At 39.0% G+C, this 15,425-nt stretch overlaps 1 protein-coding gene and 1 long non-coding RNA gene across 2 annotated transcripts in view; one reads left to right on the forward strand and one right to left on the reverse strand.

The window, feature by feature from the left end:
* LOC108165864 (uncharacterized) overlaps positions 1-5,097 on the reverse strand; it is a 16,232-nt gene extending 11,135 nt beyond the window's left edge. The window contains exon 1 of the long non-coding RNA XR_001776191.1: positions 4,981-5,097. This is a non-coding gene — a long non-coding RNA (uncharacterized LOC108165864). The remainder of the gene's footprint in view (positions 1-4,980) is intronic.
* Positions 5,098-5,135: 38 nt separating this feature from the next.
* Positions 5,136-15,425, forward strand: part of large1 (LARGE xylosyl- and glucuronyltransferase 1) — a 127,457-nt gene continuing 117,167 nt past the window's right edge. Inside the window, exons 1-3 of the mRNA XM_008401201.2 lie at positions 5,136-6,669; positions 8,018-8,220; positions 9,179-9,477. Of these exons, the coding sequence (XP_008399423.1) occupies positions 8,115-8,220; positions 9,179-9,477 (405 nt within the window). The 5' untranslated portion in view covers positions 5,136-6,669; positions 8,018-8,114. The remainder of the gene's footprint in view (positions 6,670-8,017; positions 8,221-9,178; positions 9,478-15,425) is intronic.

Consider the following 15,425-nt stretch of genomic DNA (forward strand, 5'->3'; position numbering starts at 1 on the left):
AAACAAATGAGTATTTAAGAACAAAAACAACAATGGATTGTGGATATCAGTATCAGTGGTGTAATGAAATGCTTGGATGTGTTGTATGTGTTCATATGAGAGTGTTGACGTGCCAAAACAAAGACAAACTCAAAAGTGCAAAAGGAGGGGAGCCGGGGCCTGGCAACCAAACATCGCAGCGGCAGAGTGGACGCTGAGGCGACAAGTCACCAGCAACCAGCGACGAGAAGACAGAGACAGCCAGGTTAAAATACTCTGCACTCCCAATCACCGGATCAGAGACACTTGCAAAAGGGGAGGAGCACAAAAATGGACAAGACACTTTGCAGCCCAGCCTACAAGGCCCAGGGCCGTAATACCTTCCTACAGATGAAGCTATATCACAGATTTCAAAAGAAAATGTAAACGGGAGAACGCGGATAATATAGGAAATGGCGCCCCCTTCACTTCCGGATTGCAATGATCCCATTTCCAAATAAGGTAAGAGGCTGACAGTGGTCCGTCCCCGCCCCTTTCTGTTTGCTGCAGCGAGGAACTTCTCAAAATAACTTGCTGGATATTGAAAGTTCCAGTTGTTATGGATACATGGGTGAGTATATCATCTCACAGGACATTTAAAGAACTACTTACAATTAAAATAAGGAAGATTTATTTAGTCAGACGTTTGAAACTTGGGCGTAAAGAGCTCTGTCTGGGGGCTAGACTTTCAAGCAAAGCGAGCATTGGACCAAACGGCCAGCCTCAACTAAACTGTAGATAATAGACAAAGATGTCTGCCAATCAGAATTTTAGCTCCCGTGTTCTTGAGCAGTGACTGTAAAACGGTTTGTAGAAAAGAAGCGCATGCGTTCGGTTCGGCAGTTAAATCGAATGCGATATGAATGAAGATGGAGTTTGTCTAACCCGGTAAAGAAACACGTTTACTTGAGAAAGGAATTAAAAACAAGTGGCGCTGGGCATGGCTAGAGGAAAGGGGACAAGACGGAAAGTTGGCAGACATTTTTACAAAAGGGGGGCGCTGGATTCCTTTGAGGGCGTTTGGTCGAAGGTTAACTTTACACCTTACAATCACAACAATACCAGTATAGACTTTGAGTAACTTCCTAAAACTGTATTGTGTAACATTAAATCATGCCTGGCTGCAACTGTATCGATGGCAGCTCTTCTTCTATTCAGTGTTTGTAGCTTTTGGCGCAGCTCCTCTCCTGCTAGTAGCTTCACCACATCAGGTCAGCGTTACACCGGCGGCTGATGACGTTGCTGTGATTCCCTTTGTCTGGTGTCTGATTTTCTAATATTTTGTTTTATTGAGGATTTTTGTACATATGTTTAGGCAGTTCTGTGATTATGTCAAAGCAGCAACTTATATTAAAAAGTGTTTTATTGTCCGTCTGGATGCTGCCCGCTTCCATGGAAGGACAACAGAAAATCGCTCTGATAAACATGTAATTGCTAAAATCACGATACCCTCACTTTGTATCCCTCTGAAAAATGAACCTATGTAAATAAAGAAATCCCTCCATGGGTGATACAACGATAGAGAGCGTTCATTTTATAGCGTTAACACCGGTGCTGTAAGTGGTCCGGTATGAAACGGGGTGATAGAACAACACAGCACTTTTAAATTTCAATAATCAAAATGCAGAAATTGTTTCCGTTGTTTTAAAAGGTTTATGTCAGTCTGCCTTTTCCCTATCAATACGCCCTGTAAAAAAAAAAAAAGACGCGCACATTGCACAAAACTCTGAAACAGGAGAAGCGGGACATAAAACGGAGTGACGAACTAGATGTGAATTATGGCATAAAAACGGAGAATCCGACGCCAAACAGTGAAAAAATCAATACATGATGTGAAACACATGACGATTAGGCGGCACAGCAGGTGATGACATTACTGGATGGTGAGCATCAATAAACGATAAAATAAATCTAGCAACAGGAAAGAAACTAAAGTGGACATAGCAATAAACCAGGAGATACTAATCAAATGGAAATGAATGAAGAACAAAATGCAAGGATAAATTAAGAAACTAAAGTAAATACAGAGGAATAAACTTGTATGGCAAGCCCTTTGGAGCAATACTTAATACAGAGGCAAGAATAAACAGACACTATTTCCAGATAAAAGGTAAAATAATACTGTTGATATGTTATGGGTTTGTTGAGACCATGTTTAGTACTGAGAATAAATATATCTTAAAGAACTTAACACTTATTTATGTTTTTTTTAAAATCAGATTTGATATATTTATTTCTTCAATATTATTTTCATGTCAGTGTTAATGTCATGAGGCTGATGACTCCATGACACTTTCAATTTGACTCATTAGGATTTGATTAAGATCCAGATTTGTTCTTTGTAATTTCTGTCCATACACTATTAATCTATAAATAAATAGACAGGTCTATATAAAGATATAACCCATGTTTCTGTCTCATATTTGTATGGCATTAAAAGGACCTGGAACTTTTGTTTTTCCACTGAAAGCTCTGGTTTGCACAATAAACGCCATGAGGGTGAAGGTTTATGGATGATTCTCTGATGTCCCATTCTCCTGAAGGCAGCACAGAGCTGCACCACCAGAAACCGACAGAAACGCTGAAGAGAAGAAGAACTATGATTAATGTAGTTACAGTTCTATCCATGTTTTAATGCTGCAGAGCTCAGTCGTTTGCAAATAATTCAAAGTTTAAACTGGGCACAGACGTTTTACATTTTGTTTTGAGTTGAAATGTACTGAAGTCTTATTTAAGTTTGAATGTTTAGCTTGTTAATTGTATTGTTAGAAGCAATTGTTTGCACTATTCAAAGACACTAGCAACGGTATAGTAAATTTCTATCATAACTATAAGTTTCAGGCTCAGGATTTTTTTTTTAACTAAGCCCTCATAAGGCCTTTTAATATTTACAAGGTTGGTTGTATGTACCGTATTTTCCGCACTATAGGGCGCACCTTCAATGAATGGCCTATTTTAAAACTTTTTTCATATATAAGGCACACCACATTATAAGGCGCATGGAATAGACGCTACAGTTAAGGTTGCCGTTCCGTATTGAACATGATTTGTTCCGTTCTCTACAAATATGGTTGTATAATAATAAAGAAGTGGTCCCCGAGTACTTTATTACAGTAGTCTGCACCAGTCATTGTTACACTCATGGTTTTGGTGTTGCGAAATTATGCCCAACTGCTTTCTGGGTAACACAGACCAACTGACACGCTGCCGCCGCAGTCTCTGTCTCTCTTCCCTCGCCCCTGGCTTTAAATGTATAGGGGCTGGTAACCCTAGTCGAAGCACCCCGGATGAAACTCTAAAGCTACTTTGTTGACATAAAGAATGTCAACAAAACAGTCCGACTCTGGTCGGCTAGGGAGAACCTTCGGCGACTGGGTCGGGGCGTGGCCGGACGATGGTCACCCTTCTCCGTTCGAGCACAGCATGTTCGAGGTAACGAGTTCAAACAGGTGCAGTTAATACAGGTAATGAGTGGAGAACAGGAGGGCTTCTTAAAGAAGAACCAACATGTCTGTGAGAGCCAAAATTCTTACTGGTTGATAGATGATCAAATACTTATTTCACACAATAAAATGGAAATTAATTATTTAAAAATCATACAATGTATTTTTCTGGATTTTTGTTTTAGATTCCATCACTCACAGTTGAAGAGAACCTATGATAAAAATTACAGTCTTCTACATGCTTTGCAAGTGGGAAAACCTGAAAAATCAACAGTGTATGAAATTTTTGTTCTCCCCACTAAGTGTATTCTTGTTTGATCAATTATCTCATTAGTTTAAAGACTGTATTTAATTTCCTATCTATGAAGTAGTTTAGGTTAACGAGGGACAAGTCAACTCAGAGAAAAAAAACTAGATGATGGGAAGAAGGGAGAAGACAAGGAGGAAGCTAATGGAAACCGCATGCAGGAGTTGAGCAAGTGGGAGCAAGAACTGGACTGTTTTATGCACGTTCTGCACCAGTAAACCTGCACCCGGTGGGTAGGATACCTGCAGAAGTGTTTTGTAGTGAAGAACTGCGGAGGAGAACGGGTGATCCGAGGTGGCGAGGGGAAAGCGTCAACATGGCGACGCTGGCTTTAGCATGATTGAGGAGTCCTGCAACTCGTGTGGCGGAGTTCTAAAAGAAATTGGACTCGCAAAGCAACTTTGACAGAGAGGACGTCGGCTGAGCGAGCAGGTCTGAGTCACTTTTATTGTTTAAACGGGGAGAAGGAGGATTGTCGTAGCTACATCGCACCCTAGCTTCATCAGGCCTGCAACAAAAACTTTAACCGGTACCGGACAGTGTGTGTGTGAGTGAGAGTATGGGCCCATGTGTGATATTGTGTTTAAAACTGTAAATTTCGATAAATGTATGGAGTTATGTTAGTGGCAAAAGTTGAATTCTGGTTATATTAAAACGACAGTTGAAAAGAAGGGTTTTTCATAAAAAAACACAAAGTTAAGGTGTGTAAAACATAAGGGACTGAAAAGGAAAGTGCCTTATTGGCTTTATTTTATTTTGGGAAACATTTATTACTGTACTGGAAATTAATGACCTTGCTTTATATTTAAGTTTTGTATCATTTTGGGGTATTGTGTAGCTTCATGTGGAGCTAAGGATTTATTTTTACAAGTTCTTATTAAAAGAAACTATTCAGTTAGCTGGTTGTCTGGAGTTATTTATGTTACATCAAATGTGTGGATGGTAATTGGACGAGTAAGGATTTACTCAACATGGGTAAGCCTGCGTGGTATCTACCAGAACTTAACGAACCCAAATAGTCACCCCAGCAGTGAGTTTAAGTTCTCATCCCAGTTACTAGCAGACAGAGCATATATACTTTTGTCATAGTACCCCCAAGAATTTAAAACTATTTTCACCCCTGATTCCCCCATTTTAACATGAGTGCAGCATCATAAATGCTACACTATACTGCAGCTTGATGGATAAATGTAACTGTATACATTGACCCACATTAACATTAAGGCAATGGTTGAATCAAGGTTGATTCCTGGATGGCCTGGGAACGCCTTGGGATTCCCCAGGAGGAGCTGGAAGAAGTGGCTGGGGAGAGGGAAGTCTGGGCCTCCCTTCTGAAGCTGCTGCCCCCGCGACCCAACCCCGGATAAGTGGCAGAAAATGGATGGATGGATGGAAGGTTGATTCCAAACTGATTCAAAGTAATAATACAAATATGGATGTAAATTGACATACAGATGATGGTTGAGTCAACATTGATATAATGTCAGTTATGGTTGAAACCCTAATGTTGAGTCAACATACAAGTCACCAACCACTTTCAATGTTTCAATGTCGGCCTTCAATGTTGAATCAATGTCTCTGCCTGACATTGATTCAATGTTGTTTCAATCATTCTGTGCCATCTGGGACATAACTGCAGTACGATTATTGCATAGTAGAGTTGAGGGTGATTTTGCTTCTGGTTTTGAGTCTAAAGATAGGAGATCATAAGAAAAAAATGTAAATGAATTAAATATTGAGGAAGGGGAATACAAGAATAAACTATAAAAATAGAGCTCAAAGAAATAACTAATATGGCAAAAGCTATAAAGTCTAAATTATCCACAAGAAACGATAAAACCAAAATGCCAAACACCCAAAATTTGTGGCACAACAGTGAAAGCTCAAACATTTTGGTGAAATCTACTCAACGGAATCAGAAATGAATACATCAGAGGAACAGCTCATGTCAGATGTGTAGGAGATAAAGTCCGAGAAGCCAGATGGAGACGGTTTGGACATGTACAGAGGAGAAAAACTAAATGCATCGGTAGAAGGGTGCTGAGGATGGACCTGCCAGGAAAGAGACCGAGAGGAGGACCAAAGAGGAGATTTATGGATGGAGTGAAAGAGGACATGAAGGTAGTTGGTGTGAGAGAAGAAGATGCGGAAGACAGGGTTACATGGAGACGGATGACTTCGCTGTGGCGGCGACCCCTAAAGGGAAAAAGCCGAAAGGAAAAGAAGAATGCTACTTAAAGTTTTTTTTGCCAACCACCAAAAAAAGGAAGGAGAAGAAGAATCTTCCGATGAATGGACGCCTCCCCCTACGTAGATTTGCTTTAGAATCCGACAAGGCCATCTGTTCTCCGGTCCCGCCAACACTCCGCTCCACAATAATCCAGTCCTTTTTATCCCTAATCCCTCCGCGGTTCCAACGCTGTGATTGGATGCTGACTGCTTGTGAGGAAGAAAGGAGTGTTGTGTTGAGGCCGAAAACAGGACCACAAGCAATAATTATACAGTATTGGGTGATTTGTTAATAAATGGTGGAGGTGCAGGATCCCCGCGGTCAGACCAGACAGACCGGTGTTTCTCTCCCCACTCTGCGTCGCTCACTACGGGTCACAGTGTTCCAAACCCACCGCTGCTTTAACCAGACATGATGGGGGTGCCGTGCGGCGACACAGACGGAAGCTTATCTTAGCTCTTTATCCTTCCTATAGCACACAACACGACCCAGCTTTTGGTTCCGGTAACCTGAGGCTGTCGAACCTAGGAAATACTGACACATGGAGCAGCACAGAGTGGAGCCACCATGTCGCCTTCTTTAAAACGGATCCGGTGCTGAAACTGCATAACGGCTTTTAGAAGCTGGTTTCCGTTTTCTCTAAAATCAACCCGTTCAACCCTCTGCATCAGGTGAGCTTGTAATTCTCAAATCGAGCAGCTCTTAAACTACAAATAGGAGTTTTAAAGTGTGAGCATTGCGCAAATGTGTTACATAGAAGTGAGTTGCTGAGGCGGCCATAGATGGTGCAGATCAACACTGGGTATATGATCAACATTTTCACGAAAGTGTTAGTCTGTCATAATAAATTATTTGATATAAAAGAATAATAGAATAATTTTTAAATATATGAGGATCATGGACTTAACTGCAAATGTAGCAGTAGCAGGATGCGGTTTCAAAACAAAACTTAACAGGTCTTCTTTGTCCAATAATCTTCCCATAGAATATATTAGAACAGTTTAATTTTTTCCATTAACAGGTTGCCTTAAAATATCATTTAAATACATCCCTCTCCTTTTCATTTTTGTTAAGTCCTCAAATTTTTTGTTACTTTCTTAGCTTTAATGAGATTCCTGTTTTGTAATGTCGTTATTAATATACTATTTTTTATTCTGTTTCAGAATCCATCTTTATAACATAAATCCAGTTCTTGGAATTCAAGTCAAGTTTATTTGTAAAGCATATTTCAGCGACAAAGCAGTTCTAAGTTCTTCCTAGGATAAAAACACAGAGTAATCAGTTATGAAATATGCATTAAATATTGCATTTTGTCAATGCCGTCATCTAAAACTCAAGAATAATCATTCAAATATATACATTTTCAAGATATTAATCAATGCTCTAAATAGGTGAGTTTTTAGCCTTGATTTAAAGGAACTCAGTGTTTCAGCAGTTTTGCAGTTTTCTGGAAGTTTGTTCCAGATTAGAGGAGCACAAAAACTGAATGCTGCTTTCCCATGTTTGATTCTGTTCTGTGGATGCAGAGTAGATCAGAAAATGAAAATCTCAGTGGTCTGGAAGGTTGATACAATGATAAGTATGATAAGTATTCTCTGAGAGCCAGTGTAAGGACATTAGAAGTGGGATGATGTGCTCTGTCTTCCTAGTTTTGGTGAGAATGCAAACAGCGTTCTGGATCAGCTGGAACTGTCTGATTTTCTTAGGAGACACTGTTACAGTAATCAATAAATCTAAACTCATGGATGAGTTTTTCTAGAGCCTGCTGGGACATTACTCCTTAAATGTTTTTCAGGTGACAGAAGGCTGACTATGTAACTGTCTTCATGTGGCTCTGAAAGCTTCAGGTCTGACTATCACGTCACCCAGATTACAGGCTGGTATCTAACTGTAATAACTGAAGCTGTGAACAGACTCTAGATCATTCCTCTTTGGAGCTAAAGATGATTACTTCAGTTTTGTTTCTGTTCAGCTGGAAAAAGTTATGGCACCTCAACCCATTGATTTCTTTTCTTTCAGTAAAAATGTTACAATGGGAGGAAAATTGTGAGAAATCAAGTGGACAAGTGCTTCACAGAGGTCAATTTACCTCTCAACACTGACTTCAATTCAGAAGATGCTGGGAATATTTCGTGGACGAAGGAAGTTCCTGGCAGCCTCTCTTGTCTTGCTTTTCATCCCTACATTCACCTGGCTTTACCTGTCAATTGGAAATTTTCAAGGTAAGAGTGAATATTTATACCCTTCCTCTTCCATACCCCTTTCATCCCTGCAAGGATAAACAAGTGTAAAGAATGGATGGATGATAAAAGTGCCGATTGAAAGAAAGTTTTACAAATGAGATGTGTGGTGATGCAACTTTATTCTATTTTTAAGCTATTGTACAAAGCAGCCTAAAGTTGTTACTTATTTACTTACTAGTTAAGTTTGATCTACTTTGAACATTGTTAACTAGCTAAGAAAAAACAAATCTCAGGCTGGAATTTTTTCCTTCTTGTTTCCTCTATTTTTAACAATAATTATCCTTGCTAAAGATAAAGTTCACTCTTTATCTTTCTTCTCTCTTCTTTGGCCTCTTCTCTTTGTTCAGCTCTGCTGTCTGTATTCTTTCTTGTTTTTTTGTATATGTTCTGTTTATCTGAAAGCCTCTCTTTTTCAGCGCTAAACAAAATGTTTTTTGTTGTTGCTTTTTTTTTTAAGGAAGCATCTACAATTGACATTTTACAATAATTTTCTTTTGAACAGCTTGGTGCACAGCTCCACATGCTACCAGTTACCCTTTTACATTATATTCTAATGTTTATATATTTTCTTTCTTTATTTTCTAAATAAGCCATTGAACAATCTGTTTGTCACTGTAATTGCTGGAGGAAAGAAAGCTTCACCAAGCATTATTGAGCAAGAAATGATTGAAACATTGCAAATACTCTTCTAGATGAAATAACAAAGAAATCTTCCATTGATGTTTTAGATCTATGCAATAACAACAGTTTTAAATTGTCATCAGAAACGGCTTTATTGTCTGTAGTGTGTTTTGGTATATTAGTAAAACAATGGTCAAAATTTTGGTCTACGAAAGTTTTATTGTCTCCCTTACCCAAGACTCTTTTTGCTGAACGTTATTCCTATTTAGTTTCTGGCCTCCTGTAAAATAAATTGATCCATCCTATAATCCAACAGTGAAGTCCTTACCCCTATCTTCATTGGAAGCACAGTCACCTTTACCACTGGGTGACGCTAATGCACGGCTAGCCTTGGAGCTGAGAATCCGAGCGGTGGAAGAGGAAAACAAGGCCCTGCGCCAGGAGCTCAGTCGTCCTCTCAGGAACTCGTCTGCTTCCTATACAAACATCACAAGCAAAGGAAACCAGAGCCGAACTCATTTAGAAGAAGGAACCAGTAACAATGATGGACAAAAGAACGCTGCTGTGGGGAACAACTCCAACTGTTTACAACATCAGTTAGTGGATAAGTGTGAGGTAAGTCTTTGGTTTCCCTCAGGCCCATCACTCTAAATATGCCTATATTAAATCATTAGCATTAAGAACTATATTCAGATTCAAATGATCTTTCTTGACATTCAACATAATATCAGAGATGCACGGCAGAATGAAAATACAATGCATATTAAGTCGCAAAAAGAAACTAGCTGGATAAACTGCACTCTTAGAATTCCAGCAGTAACATACTGTTATTCCAAAAATACGGTAGGATATTGTCAATTTGATGTCTTCTTCTCTTGTCACAATCAAGACTGACGGCTGACAGTAAACTACCGCAAAATAATTGTAAAATACTTTTTTTTTTCCTAGGCAAGACATTTTACTTGTATTTGCATCTTGGAGAACCAGCATTTATAGACAATATTAAACAGAAAGAAAAAAATACTTTCCATAATAAATCTTTTGGGGAATGAATCGAAATCTACAGAGCATAGTCAAAAATGTTAGAATACCAGTGTTGGTGTTGTATGTAAAAAATACAATGTTAATTAAACACTTGTTTAGTCAAATTCAAAGATTGGTTTGTCAGTTTCCCTAAAAAGATGGTGTTTGATAAAGAGTTGCTCCCATAATCGCAACGTATCTGTGATGTCACGTGTTGCCCTGGAGATAGCAGCATGGCGTCTTGTCTGGAGCTTATCATAACAAGGTAAGTTCCCCAAAGCTATTAAAACATGCTCTTTATGTTCTCTTTTTAATGTATTTAGGTAATGTGATGGTGATGTATTGTCTCAATGTTTGTAACTCCCTGGCGGACATTATACTGCGTTTATACTGTTATGTATATGTATCTCAATAAAAATCTATTTAAAAAAAAAACAAAAAAAAAACAAGGTAAGTTCCATGTTAAGACCATCATGTTTTTGATTTTGATTATTTTTTATGAATCCATTAACTTTCTGTTTGCGCAAGAGTATCAACTTATGCTTAACGTAAGTTTGTTTGGATATCGCGGTACGACTGTTCAGTACAGAGATGCTCAAGTCCAGTCCTTGAGAGCTGCCATCCTGCAACATTCAGATGCTTCCCTGCACCAATTAACACACMTGWATCAAATGAATGGCTGGTTAGCAGGTCTGTTGGAGTAAAGATGCATCGAAAAGTTGCAGGACRGTAKCTCTCGAGGACTGGACGCGAGTACTCTTGGTTTATTATTTTTGTTAGCAGCTAAAGCTAGCTAAGCAGGTGTAGCACGGGGTGACGGGTGGTTAAACGAACATTAAAACTGTCAGAAAGGCAGTTTGAGTTAACATTATTTAGCTGCAGAGTCGTTTTCTTGACGCTTTCGGCTATAGACGGCATAATGGGGAGAGTGGCTGTGCTGGACCGGTGGTTTGATCTATGCGATCAAAGCTAAGCCAAAATGTTTTTGTCTCTATAAATAATGATAATAAACAATGACATATTGGCTAACTCTTTTTTTCTTCATTAGTACGTCATGTCGGTGACTGAAGCTGTTATGATGACTTCAACACATTTCTTCTGACAGGTTGGCAGAAGAAATGCTCTCCAGAATGTTTCTATAACCTGACTAATTTCTGTAGTGCCTAATGTCTGAGTTGTGTTCATGATAATTATTTCTGAGATTTTTATGCTTTGTGTTGTAGGTGGTGAAAAATGTTCTCCAGGGTAAACTGGGCAGACAAAGTATTTTGGTGGGTCTGGTTAGTTTTGCTAGCTTCTCTTTAAAATCTTTATTTATTATCCTAATGTGTCTGGTATTTATCCTGTTGTTCCTCCAGGCAGAGAAAACCAGGCATTCTTCTGTTGGTTCATGTGCTTCATCCTTCATCTAAAGGCCACAAGAAGAATCCAAAACAGCTCATGTCAAACTGTGGACCATGTTTTCAGAAATGTGCAGGTATGTGGTTATTCTAATTATCCTACTAATTTGTAGAATCACTTTCTCATTGGCTTTGTTTGCTATCTGAATGTAGCTGTGCTACTAAATATATTTAATAATTTTTATTATTCGTCTTCTTATCATTWTGTCAAAGATGCAAGCCAGTGTTGAAGCCTTCCTCATTGCCGTGCAACTAGGACAGCCCTTCCTCCTGCATGTTGGTGAAAACAAGAGCAGCACCAAAGACACTTCACCATCAGTGATCACAGGATCATCCAAGGTAGCTTTTGATGAACTTTGAAAGCACACTTCACCTTCAGTGCAAAGYACCRTGAATTCCTCTACAACTTCTGTAATTTAATCCAGCCTACAGTTTTCAACATTGATGTGACTTGCATGACAATTGAGGAGTTTAAGATCCTTGCTTTTACTTTACCTGGCAGAGTGGACACTCTTTATTATGATCATTTAAATGCATACTGTATCAATAAGAGGATTTGTTTCATGTTCTTCCAATTAAGGACTTGGTTTATTACAGTCCCTGTGGCAAGCAGTTTTCTGCATGGTCAGCATTGAAGGCCATATTGTTTTTGAGAGGGTCCAGCCAACATTCCACACATGACAGTGTTGTCCATCTTCTTCATCGTCAGCCTCCAATGAGGCAGCCAAGACTTTGGTTCATTCAACGGTAAAACCATTCCTATAGTTTTCTTTTACAATGACATGGTTTTAAAGCAAGTTATGATTAACATTTGACAAAGGTGGTGATGTTTTCTCTTTTCGTAATTAAAAACAGCTTTATTTATATATTGTACCAGCTGTATTCAGAATGCCACACTATTTATATTCTCAGGAATTTTTCCATTTTTGATTTTGTTTTTTAGTCGCTTCATTGGGATTAACCCAGAAAGGGGCACAAAAGCCAGTCATGGGAAGATTGTAACCAAAAAGACAGGTAAGACTATTCAAAAGAAAAAGTGACGGTCAATGTTCAGGTTTCCACCCTCATCAAAAACCTGATGGACTTTGAGTGGCATCTCATTCAGGTTAGTTGTTGTCCTTTTCTTTTCTTTGAAATATTTCTGTTTCCATATTATTTAGGATCTAAATTGTATTGTCTTTTCTTTTTCCATGTTGGACGGTGCCTTCATCCACATCTAATAAAGTAAGTGCCACTTGGGCTCTTGAAAACCATGAATAGTTCCTATTTTAAAACCCTGTTAATACTAGAATTCCGCATTATTTTGGCCACGTTGAATTTTAGATTTTGGAAGTCCATTTTCATTGATTTGCTTAGTGGTAACCAAAGCATGGATATTTCTTTAAGAACTGTGTTTTTATGTTCATAAGATTGTAGAAATTAATGAGTTAAACCCAGTTTATGTCGCTGTAAACTGAAAGTCTTCAATTTTTATTCCAGTGTTGGTGAAACTATATATTGACTTTGAGGGCCTATTTTTTACCAGTTCTCTGAGGAATGGTTTTGTGTTATCCGTTTTGAATGTTTCAATATACTTGAAATATATGTGGGTTGAGGCATAGTGGTGCCTTTAAGTAAAAATTCTGTTCTAACGGTTACTTATCACATCCTCTTCTGTGTTATGTGAAGTTCTGATTATGCAGATTATGCATTTTAGAACCGCACCAATTGTAGCACTTCTAAGAAGCTTACACTGGGTAAGGTATTAATGTTCTATCGTAAAACTAAGACTGTACTTTAAAAAGTAGCATTACAGTTTTCTTTGCAGTAGCTTACTCATAAAATGAATGCAGTAGTAAAACAAAATTTACAGTAAAAATACTGGAACCTACAGACACCAGTATTTGAAGGTATATTTACTTTCACCACTGTATTTTACAGTGGCCAACAGGTACAAACACCCAGCAAAGACGAGAAAAACACATGCAACAAAAAAGAGAAGCAAACAAATAATGCTGAAAACAGAAGTGACCCAGACCACTATGGGGAGTCGAACAAAGAACAGCTGTGTCCGAAGTCAGGGTTACATCTTTGGGTCCTGGACGACCGGAAGAGAGAAGCTGTAGCTTTCAGCTAGCTGCTTAGCCTCTACCGTGGCATTATGTTGCTTAGCAACCGTGACAACGTGAATCGCATAGTGGCGAAGGAGAAAAAAAATGGACTCGAAGTATGTTTTTTTTCTCCTTATTTCTCCATTACTCTTCACCTTTTGTAATAAGGCTGTTGCATATTAAAAAAATCTTAGTCTGATTCTAAAATGTTCAAACACGTATAGCACATTTACACAAGGAATGTAAGCAAAGTATCCCTTTTCAAATACTTTCCAAGTCTCAGGTAAGACAATACAGTTTAATCAAACTATTGTGTTTTTAGGCTTAACTTTAATCAGTCAAACCGATTTGCTCAGGAATATATTAAATATTTGAGTGAACCAAAATATTACAACTAGATGTTACCTGACTTAGTATCTGTGTTTAACTGTCATTTGGGAAAGCCTAAATGAGTCAAGTGTTCTCCCGTGGTATACTAAACCTGGACCAGCTGGCAGCAGGCGAGGGGAGCTGGGTATTTTTACAGCGGGAGCAGACGTCTCCGAAAACGTCGTACAGATATTGCAATTACTGTAGGTGATGCACTGATGAACCGAGCAAAAATGTGAGATTTATACATCCACATTCTAGCCTACAAACATTGTGTAAATCATGTTGTGTCACGGCTGCTAAGCAACATAATGCCGAGGTGGAGGCTAGCAGCTTATCTGCAATGTTCTCTGCCTTCGCAGGACCCCTCTTCCGTAGACCGGGTCGTTTCTCAAGCCCAAGAAGGAATAAGCTTGAAAGTATGCAGACCCTGAATTCGGACACAAAGCTCTAGTGGTCTGAAACACTTATTTTTAGATATTTTTTTGCATCTCTTTTTTGTTTGCGTCTTTTCTTTGTTGTATTTGTTTTTCTCGTGTTTGCTGCGCGTTTGCACCTGTCGGCCACCGTAGTATTTTAACGATTCTGTATTTTATTTCTGCTGGGGTCCATAAGGTTATATGTATTTGTTATAAGTTGCATCGTGATCACTGTTATGTGTTATGGGGTTCCCCTGTCTGACTCTGCTGACTTCCACTCACATGTGATGTACCTGTCATGTGGGTGAGGGATCAGGGGAGCGGGAGGACCAGGACAGATGCTGATCTGACAGAACACCAGAAGAGAGGAGAGTTCAGTGTGTGTTAGCCATAGACATAAGGATAGACGCCTCATGCACCACTCTCGCCTATTGTCCCTGATGAGATTTAGGGCGGCCATCTTGGAGCGGTCCACGACTCCACTCAGCTTATGTGTTTAGCAGGCACAATGATGTATCAGCGCATTTACTCGATCGTAACACGCTTTTTTGTTACTGGAAACCATATTCAAACATCTATCAAAGCTACATTTATAAAGAATTGTATTTTTTTAAAGTATGTTTTTAATACATAGTTCAGCATATTTAAGTATACTTAGTGGCTATAACAATAGAATAGAAACGGAATATTCTGATATTGATGTGCATATTACAAAGCCCACAGCCGTTCATAATTTATTTAATAATTTATTTAGTAATATCAATACATTGTTGTTGCGCAACACCTCCCCCCCTTCTCTCTCTCTCTCTCTCTCTCTACTTCCCCTTCTCAGAGGAGGGAGATGTGCAGCTGCTCTCCATCTAACGGGTAAATTGAGTTTTCTAAATCTGATGGGATTTTACCCTGTTCAGAACTGAAGTAAACTCTGTTTAAGCTGGCATCGAGAAAGACTGGCCTGGTTTCTAACGACCTCCCCCTCCAGATGTCCCACCCTTCTTCACCCTGTGAATTAGCCAGATTGAGCAGCCTGCAATCAGCTAGTTTCACAGAGCACACCTGTTAACGGTCGCTCTTTCTCTTTTTTACAACGTGCACTTGTTACTGAACCAGGTTGGTTTTAGTGACTCATGCGAGTCCCAAGGCTGTTGTTTTGGCTAAAAGCAACCGATAAAACATTTTCCACTTTTTCCTCCCAGAATCAAACTTCATAGCTATTTTACAACCATCAAAGAACTTTAAGGTGACTCATTAATTGAATGTCC

The sequence above is a fragment of the Poecilia reticulata genome, linkage group LG23, assembly GCF_000633615.1.
Source record: "Poecilia reticulata strain Guanapo linkage group LG23, Guppy_female_1.0+MT, whole genome shotgun sequence".
NCBI lineage: Eukaryota > Metazoa > Chordata > Actinopteri > Cyprinodontiformes > Poeciliidae > Poecilia > Poecilia reticulata.